Here is a 12167-nt window from a genome sequence, read left to right on the forward strand (position 1 = left end):
GCCATGCAGGAACCTGGGTGCCGTCGTCAGGGACAAGGACAATCCATAATGTAGGCCTATGCTCTTGTTCCTTGCCAATTAAGTGTCAGCCAGCATACAAGGAACATAGCCTGGCTCTGTGCCCAGAATCATTTCAGTAAGAGCAACATTGTTGAACTGAATGCCAGTAGAGAAAGAGAGACAGTATAATTTAAGCGACGCTCCCCAGAACAGCGTTCTGGTCTGAACTATACAGGCCATCCATGCTGCACCTTGAAGACGTTTTGTTGTTGTGTGGTTCAGCGATGCTTTGCTTTGGGTTGCAGGATGAGTGTTACCATATATGAGAGTAAATAAATGGTTATTGTTCACAGGCCGGAGTCTTGCATTTTGTCTACAACTCTACATCATTCAGGAACTGGTGCAAAGTAACTAAGTACATTTAGTTAAGTACTGGTACAGTACTAAAGTACAGTCTTGAGGTATTTGTACTTTACTTGAGTATTTCCAACTTCCAATACTTTCACTTCTACTCCACTACATCTCAGATCCAAAGAAATATTGTACTTTTACTCCACTACAATTATTTGACAACTTTAGTTACTATACTGGTAGTTACTTTGTAGACTTTAATTATTACAAAACATACATGAAACACTTCAGCCCAAACAAATCGAACTACACTATTTGATGTTTCTTAATCATTTCATCCAAAACGTTTAGAACAGTTATGTAACATATTAAGAGGATTAAATTAGTTTCATTTGTGTTTTGACTTAGGCAATTGTAAACCTGACTTCACAGTCTTGACATAGGCCATTGAACAGCATGATATTTTCAATATAAAGGATCTACCAGTAGGATAAGAAGAGATTTTACCAGAGGTGGCCAGTGTCATTAAAGGAATCATTGGTGCGGTTTGGGCCAGATTTAAGATACATAAACACAACATAATTTTCCTCAAAGAATTATATGTGGTAGTGATTTATGATTTTATATATATATATATATATATATATATATATATGTGTGTGTGTGTGTGTGTGTGTGTGTGTGTGTGTGTGTGTGTGTGTGTGTGTGTGTGTGTGTGTGTGTGTGTGTGTGTGTGTGAGAGTGAGTGTGTATACACTGTGTGTGTGTGTGTGTGTGTGTGTGTGTGTGTGTGTGTGTGTGTGTGTGTATCACACCCACACAGTATATATATATTTTTTATTATCATGGACAAAATTGATTAGTCTGATTAAAGTCTATCAAGTCCAATGGATTTTCATAAGTTGTGCGTGTGCGCGTGTGTGGTGTGACTGGTGTCATGTATGTTGTGTCGTGGTTGGTGTGTGTGTGTGTGTGTGTGTGTGTGTGTGTGTGTGTGTGTGTGTGTGTGTGTGTGTGTGAGGTGTTCGAGGTCGGCTGTACCTTTGACTATAATGAAGAAGCCTTTCTAACCAAAGTGCTGAAATATCAGCAGCTAGTGCAGACCATCTCACAGCTAGGCTACAGATGTAGTATTTTTTTAATCTTTGGCAGCCTACAGTAGGTCAGGTTGGTTGTGAGGGGCTTACAAATGGCCGTTAGCGAGGTAGGCCCTACTGCTCAGTTTCAGCCAATTTGGAGGAGGCGTTGTTTCCTTTATCCATGATTTATGATGCCCTCCGACATGTCAGCTGTAGGCCTACTGTATGTAACGATGCTTTGCCGTCCATGCACGTTGTAACTGGCTGCTCTCCTATTGTCAAACTGCACTGGCAGTGTTTATGTCCTTTGTACAGTAACAAGGTATTCCTGTACTTCTCATTATGTGGACATAAATAAACATTTAAAGTGTGTGTGTGTGTGTGTGTGTGTGTGTGTGTGTGCGCGCGCGCTAAATGCAGCCCACTTCCTTGCTATCACTAGATTACCATCTATCACACTCGCAACCGACATTAACAGTACACAGGTGTCATTTCCTGTACGTGTCCTGAACTTGAACTTCACAGAAATTCCATAGCTCTAATATACCACTTAAAAGGGCAAGAACACTTTGGTAGAGGTGTGTGTAGATTTACCTTGCCATGATATGATGATGGTGTAACTCCAAATGTGGGCAAGAAATTAAATTGATCATTTAAAACATGCTCGTCATTGACTAAAATTGCATAATAAGACAAGAGGCTCAAGAGGAGCTCTTTTAGCCCAAAATGTCCAAATGCAAACAAAGCTGATTCTGACACTCACCAAACCCACTCACTGTTTGCAAATACCATGTCTCCCAGCACCACCTAGTGGATAAAACCCGTCATTGCGCTTTTATGCGTTTCTTTGGGACATCTGAGAGAGACCATCGTCTGTCTATAAATCTAAATCTAGAAAAGGACCAAGTCTCCGTACGTAATCCATGTCACTCGAGAACCGTCCGCCCCACCGACTTCAAGTGCAGGAGTGCAGTGCCCAGCCTTGAGTCGGTGGGATATACACCGTTGTCCAGAACCAGCACAAAAGCCCCTGCCCAAACTCTGGACAGGGCCCGATTTAGATCACACCTGATCAAACCTAGATCTCCATACAATATATGGAGCTGGCCTGTTCTGACGTCACAATATGTTCTGACATCTGCATAGACTCCATATTTGGGCAATTGCCTGACAAAGAACTCCATATATGGGCATCAAAGGGACAGAGACATAACTGGGTGGCGCATGCATTTCCAACTTGCATCGTTTCAAGTAGGCCACTGCTCCAGTAAACCCTCCCCGTGCAGCGATTTTCAGCAAGTGCCACTTATATGTAGGCCCTTCTGTAATATCTGATGGAATGGCTTTTTGGTCAACTATTCTTTGAGGGGCTTTTGTCCTTTTGTCCCCATACTTTTTTAGCTAGTCAATTTGCCATTGACAACGAAAGGAGAAATTAGGTAAAATGTCTGCTAAATCTTGTCCCCCCACGTCTCAATTTGCCATTGACAATGAAAGGGGAAATTAGGTAAAATGTCTGCTAAATCTTGTCCCCCCACGTCTCAATTTGCCATTGACAATGAAAGGGGAAATTAGGTAAAATGTCTGCTAAATCTTGTCCCCCCACGTCTCAATTTGCCATTGACAATGAAAGGGTAAATTAGGTAAAATGTCTGCTAAATCTTGTCCCCCCACGTCTCAATTTGCCATTGACAATGAAAGGGGAAATTAGGTCAAATGTCCACCAAATAGGACGTAAATTTAACCAACCAATCACATACAATCTTAAAAGAGTCCCTCACTTTACACAGGTGTGATTTTTATGATGTTATATTCAATAATTCCATGTTTATTCACAGGCACTTCTGGGGCATAAGTATATATTCGGTCACAGACAGAAAGGTTTGGGAGGCCTTGACGATTACGTAACGGACAGCACACAAAACTTTAACAGACAGTGGGTCAATATATATATAGTATTAACATATCAAATGAATATGAAAAGACCCAGCTGTGTTTATTTATAATTTATTTACACAAAATACACAAATACAGTGGCATTACAAATGAAGTCTTACGGTAAAATGTGGAGTGAAGGGAGGGACATGTAATCCGAGAAGAGTCCGCGGTGAAGAAGAGATGCATTGTGGGAGTCGTGACCGTCTCCACTGCACGGATAAAATTCCAGAAAAGAAAAGAAAATTAAAAAAAAAGAAATGAGAGAAATAAGTTAAGCTTTTCTTTTCTGTTTTTTTTTTTTTTTTTACAACAAAAAGAAAAAAGGAAGGAAAAAAAAGGGAAGAACCACAATGAAGTATTTAAGCATTCACGTCGACCTCTACATACATGATGAAATCATCCCACACACACATCAAGAGGATGACGCGATCATTATGAATGGATGGTATTACACACATCCAAGAAGATAAAATGCAACATTTTGGCCAAAAGGAGGCACCTCGTATTTACACAAGAAGAGTAAAAAGTACAAAAAAAGAAAAGAAAAATCACCACTAAAACCCTTTGATTCCCCCCCTCCCCTCCCTACAGCACTGGTTCCCAAACACTGGGTCGGGACCCATTTGTGGGTCGCGGAGACATTTCTATGGGGCCCTTTATTTATTTTTGTTTCCTACATTTTGTTTTTAATTGGTATTATTTCAAAACTCTTTTCTCCCCAGTAATTCCATGAAGAATTCAATCAAAGAAAAACCTATGAAATTCCATAAATTAGAAGACAAATTAGAAGCCAATCTACATTTTGTGAGATCCCGGGCCAAAAAAAACCACAAAAAAAACACGTCCAATTTCTTTTTGGCTCTTGGGCTGTTTGGGAACCAGTACTCTACAGAACCAGGCCTATACAATACATGTACAGTAAACAAAAAAAACATTCTACCACACTGAGTGACACGCCTAGCAAATATATGTCCTGAAATCTCCACTCGGGAGGAAGCGCGAAGCCTCTGTAAGTCTTTTTTTTCCCCCTCCTTTTTGGTGACAGACAGGTACAGTGGTGTCCCAGTTTTAAGGACTGACGTCCGGACAAGTGTTTGGTGGTGGTGGCGATATAAAAAGGAGGACAGGACAGGGAGGGGAAGGGGCTGTGCTGTGTCCTGTGCATTGCCCGTAGCACCAGTTATTAAGTCCGTAGGGTTTAGTGAGAGCTACCCAACCCCACCTGTTCCCATCAAGGACTTCCTTTTCAATGTTTTAAAGTTAAAACACCTAGGTTATGCGTCATTGCATAAAATAAAAAATAAAAAACGCGGACAAAAAGACAATCCAAAATGCATCCGAGACTGCAAACAGGCTTCATGATGGCCTTAGTGGTTAGGATGGTACGGGGTGGGGACAGTCCTGTATCCGGGGAGGGAGGCCGGCCGCAGGTTCAAACCTTTGAAAGAGAGGTTCCTGTCGAAGTTATCCCGGAGACAGTTGATCCGCTCGCTACCTGCTCATTCACCGTTGGCTAGCGATGTTAAGCCGGATGCGAAGAATGACTCTCTGAACAGGCGTGCAGAGAGCGTCCGATGAGTTGAAGTGTAGTTAGGGAGACGGGAGGGAGAGAGGGAGTTTCTCAACAACTGAAGTGTAGTTAGGGAGGTGGGAGGGAGAGAGGGAGTTCCTCAACAACTGATAATACAAAAATTAAAAAGTCCTCTGCTTCAGTTCACGAGCTCCATCTTTGTTTGTTTTTCCTTCTTCTATACACTAAGGCAGACCTACAATGCCATTTTACACACAACACACACGCACACAAAAATAATACTAAAAAACAGGCTAAACCCCCCCCCCCCCCCCCGCCCCCAAGTCCTATAATTCGTACAAAGTCTACGTTCCAGGCTTTTAATTCACAGATCCCCCCCCCCCCCCTCCCATCGGCACATGACCTGAAGAGAGAGACGACGCGACTACTGCTACTGTGTTTCCATTCGGATGTCAAACACTAAAATGAGCAAGGAGTTTTGCGCGCAAGACAGACATTTAAAACAAGATGCCACCAAGGTGTGTTCCACCAATATGTCGACGACACACACTACTGAGGCATCGAATATGTAGGCTATCAAGAGATCGCCAGAGCCACTGAAATTAGATCTCAAGTAACACACAGCACATTGGGAAGTGTCATGCCAGATCCTCATATCACCATAAAACACGATTCAGAGTTTTTTTTTTTTTATAAAATAATAATAATCTGCAAAATAGCCTTTTAACTTTGAGTGGGTGGACAAAAGTGGTGGCACTTAGGGTTTGTCGCCATCTTGAATGCCAATCGGAATAGCGCCAATGCTAGCGAGCTAATCCTTGCTCCAGAAAACAATATTCCAATTGAGATCACTGCAAAAATCAGAAATGACCTCCGAACATCGCCGATCTGATCAACATCACGGACAGCGCCGTATTTTCAGAGAAAACAGCGTGGAGACCGTGGCTAATACAGAAGCTTATGTGGTTGCGTGCGCAACAACAATACTGGAGGCCCTAGACACCGTGCATAGCAACCGGAGCTTTTCAATAAATGGAGAAAAAAAAGCTAGGCATTCTTATATCGATATAAAGCGCATTAAGACGAGCGTACTCGTCAAGAGCACCTCGCGTATTTATTTGATAGGACGAGTATACTCGTCTAAAGCATCAAATGTGTTAATTATAAAAAAGGAAAGCTAAATTAAAATTAAAACGAAACGCAAAACATTTAGCCGTTTTCATCCCGTTCCTCTTTTTCCGAGTCAATACTTTACAAATTCACATAAAACATGGGAAACACAGTTAAGTAATGCAGTGGGGAAAGCACAGTCCAGCCGTCCTCGCTCGCCAGAAACAGGAGGCAAAAGCCCTACCTGACTAAATGTTTTAGAAACACACGACATCCCACTTAAAAACACCAGGAACCGTCCTCCTTGTAAACACAAAGCATAAACCGCACCTTTCCAAACAAAGCCCATTTTATAAAATTTAAAATTTAAAACAGCCAACTGGGGAATTCATGGAGTGAGTACTGTAGGTCTTGGCTCTGCGCATCGCCCCATAGCTCTCTTTAAAAACAATGATGACAAAAGTAAATCATGCTCACATCGTACTAGCTTTCAAGACAATAGAAGTGACATTCTCCAATAAAAAAATAATAAGTCCAACACAGACATCAAGTAAGTCAAGAGAATGCGGGTAGGTACAGACAGGGTGTTAAGTTGTTGAAATCACAAAAATAAAACAAGAACGAAACAACCCCCCGGCCGCCACCCCGGAAAAAAAGAAGGTAAGACATGAGAGAGAGAGAGAAGGAGAACAGGAATTAATGGCTCTTTGCTGGCTGGTGCCGTTCAACGTTTATTCTTTCTGGTTTATGGTCGGTCAGGTGTGTGTGTGTGTGTGTGTGTGTGTGTGGGTGTGTGTGTGTGTGTGTGTGTGGGGGGGGGGGGTTGAGGAGGAATAGGGGATGGGGGGGCAGTGTGTGCTGGTGGTGGTGGTTGAGTGAGTCAACCCCCCTTCCACCCCCTTCCTTCCCCATCATCGCGAGACCCGCTCTTCCTCTATCAAAGGGAACGAGGGCGTGGACAAAAACTCTTGTGCAGGAGTGAGTGTGTGTGTGTGTGTGTGCGCGCGCCTTTGTTGTTGGCGTAGCCCACCGTTACGACGATGTTGAGCCTTGGCTCAGCCGACGGCAGCAGGTTGCTTTTCCAATTAAAATGATTAGCCGGCACCAGTGTGGATGCTTGTGCAGTTGGTGGTTTCAGACCCGAGTCCTCTCTGTGTGTGTGTGTGTGTGTGTGTGTGTGTGTGTGTGTGTGTGTGTGTGTTATGTGGTGCAGGCTGCGGTGTGTGGAGCCCCTCGGTTGATAATGGACAGGAGGCTCATCGCGGAGCTGCAGACTGGAGGCCGCTGGGCGTGACGCGAGACAAACCCTGAAGGACAGAGACAGACGGATGACACAAATTAAATTGAATGATTCTTAAAAAAAAAAAGAAGAAGCCATACTACATAATCTCTAGGAGTTGTCGCTAATATAATAGAACGGCCAACAAATAGTGAAGAGCTCAAACTAGCAGTGTTGTTTATGGCAGCGAAATGTTGATTTTAGTTTTAGACATATAGGCCCTCATTTATCAACGCGGTGTACACCCACATTTGGGTGTACACCTTGTGTACACCTGGTGTACACCTTGTGTACACCAGGTGTACACCCATAACCCCGTTGATAAATGAGGGCCATAGTCTCTTGAATAGCTTTCATTTAGTTTTAGTTACATTTTAGTCACATGGAATGTTTTAGTGTTAGTCTAGTTTTAGTCGACTAAATCTACAGTTGATTTAGTTGACTAAAATGTATTTTGGCGGGCCTTGATGCCGTCGTAATGGCCGATTTTACACTTGCTGAAAATAGATCTACAAGCTCGCAACGCGTCACAGTGTGACGCGTTGTGAGCTTGTAGATCTGCTATTTTCAGCATGCAACCAAGTGTAAAATGACTCGTACTGGATCTCTTGTCCACTAGTCCCTTCCTAACATTTTAGTCTAGTTTTAATTTGTTGACAACATTGTCAATACATTTTAAAGATATTTTTTTTTGCGGCTTACGCCTTTTATTGTTTGTTTTTTTTGAAGGGACAGACAGTAGGCTGACAGGAAACGGGAGAGAGATGGGGGGATGACATGCAGTAAAGGCCGTGTCGGGTCCGGGAGTCGAACCCGCGGCACACTGCGACTGTCAATACATTTTGCTTAGTTTTAGTCACCGTAGCTTAGTTTTCATTTAGTTTTCGTCAGTGAAAAAAAGGAAGTCGACGAACATCTTTCGTCTTAAGTTTTAGTCGACGAAAACAACAGTGCATACTAGTGCCACCACAGGGTGAGAGTGGTTAAGGACGCTGTGCCAAAATGCAAGAGGAATGTGGTTCAGGTTCAAACGACACTCGACAATCTACTGAATCAACTCCGTCCTGGAATCCGTTTACGGTTTAGCCTTAGACAGCTACAACGCACGGACAGATGGAGACCCGCCCCCGTCATAATAACAGTCACCACAGGGGGGGGGGGGGGGGGGGGGTACTCAGCTCATTGTACCCCTGGCCTGCAGTGGCATGGCTGGGTATGCAAAACAGGCCTCAATTATTCAAACGTTATTCATGAGCCGAGCCCTCGTCGGGCCGGGGCGTCGCCGCAGACAAAAGAGCGATGGTTTGTTTGTGTGCGGCGGAGTTCCGAGCCCCGGCTAGCAGGACGACAGCGACTCGTATGAGGATGGAGGCAAACGGCAACGCAGCAAAGATAACATTACCCCCTTTCAGATTCTACAAAATGACAGTTTTCTGAAAAAGCTACAGTATGCTTCTATAGCAGTGGTGCTCAAACTATTTCATGTCAAGGACCCCCAGAATGATATATGCATTCGGAAAATATTTAGAAGCAAAGATTTTAGTTCAAAACGTTTGCTGTGAATGAATCAATATATATATATATATATATATATATATATATTCAAAGATTTGCGGCACATTTTCACGATTGTTCAAAAATAGCAGACCTACAAGCTCGTAGTGGAGGCACTCGGTGCTGCGCTATGAGCTTGTAGATCTGCTATTTCTGAATACCTAAAGTTTGGAATAATGGTTAAAGTGGTCAAAAGCTAAGGTGACAAGGAAACGTTCCATGTCTTAATGGGTTAAGCACAAGAACCACACCATTTACTATTCTGGGCATGTCGTCATCCGCCAAGACATGTGGTGTAGCGGGAAAAAGAAGGGGATTGCAGTCAGTGTTGATTTCGTCGACTAAAACCAAGACAAAAAATGTTCCGTCGACTACCTTTTTTCACTGACGAAAACTCAAACGGAAACTAAATTAAATCTAAGCTATGATGACTAAAACCAAGATACTGTATACTAGGGATGCACCGAAAGGGAAATTCTTGGCCGAAACCGAATACCGAATATAGGAAACAGTTGGCCGAAAACCGAATACCGAATAGCCGAATACAGCTTTGTTGTAAAGCTACCTGATTATGGCAAAAGACATGATTATGGATTTTCATAATCGATTCATCGGGCGATTATTTAAACGATTAATCGGATTATGGCACCTTTTTTGCAATTACCTTAAAAAAAAATGCTTCAAGTTATTGTAGGCATGTTGTAACTAACAATAAAGACAATAAAAATGAATACTAATATTTTACCCCCTTTTTAATACAATTTGATTTCATTGCCATTCCTTGTACTTGTAATGATACTGTAATCTGTAATGTTGACTGTGTATAGCTGACTGTCTTTCTTCCCATTTCTATCTCTGGGACCCCAATTTATTTTTATTTCTATTGTAAAAATCAAACAGCACTGAACAACTGATCATTGTTAAGCAAAACGTTCACGGACGTTCTGCTTCTGCTTTTGCCCTGCCTGTGCCCACTTCAATGCGCTGCTGAGATTACACACAGGTGGAACAAATTTGAGGAGCTAACGAGCAAGCTACTGCTAGTGTTCGTCGTAGCCTGCCTGCAAACTCACAGATTCAGACATTGGGGAGCATTTTTTGTCATACGACAAAAGAATAGACAGTGGCGGTGCTCACAAATACCATGTTTTGGGACCTGTTGATGAGCTCGCAGAGCGCATCGCAGCCACAGCACAGAGCAACTTGACGCTGTGTGTGTGTGTGTGTGTGTGGGGGAGACTGAAGTTGGGAGAGAGAGAGAGGTAGATGCGGAGCGCTCTGGTTACGTTCAAGACAATCGCGTGTTGTGTTTATACCGACCCGGTGTTTTGACTATTCAGTGATATATTTTCGGCCTATTTGAGCCGAAACCGAATAGGCCGAAAATACATTTTTAGCCATTTTCGGCCGAATATTTTCGAGGGCCGAATTTTCGGTGCATCCCTACTGTATACTGACAATTTCGTCAACAAATAAAAACTGGACTAGAATGTTGGGAAGGGACTAGCGGACAAGAGATCCAGTAGGAGTCATTTTACACTTGGTGGCATGCTGAAAATAGATCTGCGATTTTCAGCAAGTGTAAAATTAGGCCTTTCGACGGCATCAAGGCCCGCCAAAATACATTTTAGTCGACTGTAGATTTAGTCGACTACAATCTTATGATATTTAGTCGACTAAAACTAGACTAACACGAAAACATTCCGGGTGACTAAAATTGAATTAAAACCATTCAAGAGACCGACTAAAACTAAAATCTAAATGTGCTGTCAAAAAAATTGCAGTGCGGGGACCCCACGTGTTCATATAGATTATGTACACACAAAATGTACATATTTCTACCACTTATTTTTTTTAATGTTTCATTCTTGTTCCTTCCTTCTGTTCAGATCATTGTTTAGGTGTACATTCGTCACTTCCGGCATAACGAATCTGTACTATACTGTGTATCTGCTTTTGAATAGTCGTCGCAGTCAGGCAGAAACCCTCGTATCTCCAAACTCTAAAGAAATGTCTTCTAAACGGAAAAACCCATGTTTCTGTGTCAGTGGTGCTCAACCTTTTTATGTCAAGGACCCCCAGAATTATATGTATGTGGCCGCCGACCCCCATCTGAAAATATGTAGTTCCAGGGACCCCACACCCAGAAGCAAAGATTTGAGTTAAAATCGTTAAAGAATGTATACATATATATTCAAAGATTTGTGCCACATTTTGCGTAACAAAATAGTCTACGTTTTGGTTCTGAGAGGCTACTGTAAATGGTGGTCCGTGGCTCAAATACCCAATAAATAATGGGCCTTGATATGAAAAGGGTTGAAAACCACTTTGCAATTTGATCTGGCTTTGTCTGAGATGGGGGGGAAAGGGGCAGATACAACTTAGTCCACATGGTGGCACTGTTTCCATATTGTAAATGTAAGCTACCTTCCCTTGGCACAATGGCCATATCTTGACACAATGACAAAGAAGATCATGTCTGTCAAAGTTCTGTCAGACACCTTACTTAACCACTTCAGCCACTAAGATATTTACTAACAATAAAAAAACAAAATAAACTAAAACTACAATTTCTAAAATACCGTCTCACTTTTCAGGAATTCAAATTAAAAAACAGAAAAAGTAGCAATAGTCTGGCAGCCAACAGGCTTCTTTTTTTATTGAGAAATATTTTTTTTAGTAAACAATTATTATATTATAAAATATTGTCATGATTTCTTTTAATAATGTGTCAAACTAGGGGGTTTTCATGATCCTGAATCCATTCCAAGCATTAGTCTTTGTGCAAAACTAATGCTTGCAGTGGATTCAGAATCACGAATAAGCATGTGGATTCGTGAATGTATATAGAAAATATTTTAGGACCAAAAAAAAAACGATATACCAAATCTCCCATTCCATGCCCCCCCCCCCCCCCGGCTGCTGGACTACAGACGTACAAGCTCAAAACGCATATCCAGAGTGTGCTGTAGTATGATCGAGTAGGGTGTAAAAAAAAAAGAAAAGAAAAAAAAAATGCATTTAAGAGGTTTCTGCCCCGACAGCAACGCCACTGTATGCTATTTTAGTAAACAGCCAGATTCACCTCCTGCTACTGGGGGCATACTAGCGGTATTCTACCCTCCTCTCTCCACAGCCTGGAATAGACCCGGCTCTAAGAATAGACGTAACGTGAATGAGAAATCATATATGGGCCGTTCTCATAGCTCTGAGTGGGCAGCTTCCAGAACATTACACATGACACAGGCTGGATAGAGCTCATGGGGCGGGAACCCTTTTTGGTGTTTTAACTAAGCATTATGTTATGCTTTAGCTGTTGGAAAAA

The 12167-nt window shown here is 42.2% G+C and overlaps 1 protein-coding gene across 1 annotated transcript in view; it reads right to left on the reverse strand.

Annotated features, from left to right (window-relative positions):
• Positions 1-5222: 5222 nt before the first annotated feature.
• csnk1da (casein kinase 1, delta a) overlaps positions 5223-12167 on the reverse strand; it is a 36793-nt gene continuing 29848 nt past the window's right edge. The window contains exon 9 of the mRNA XM_083780825.1: positions 5223-7316. Within this exon, the coding sequence (XP_083636951.1) occupies positions 7266-7316 (51 nt within the window). The 3' untranslated portion in view covers positions 5223-7265. The remainder of the gene's footprint in view (positions 7317-12167) is intronic.

This window comes from Protomyctophum parallelum (assembly GCF_964188405.1).
Source record: "Protomyctophum parallelum genome assembly, chromosome: 13".
Classification (NCBI taxonomy): domain Eukaryota; kingdom Metazoa; phylum Chordata; class Actinopteri; order Myctophiformes; family Myctophidae; genus Protomyctophum; species Protomyctophum parallelum.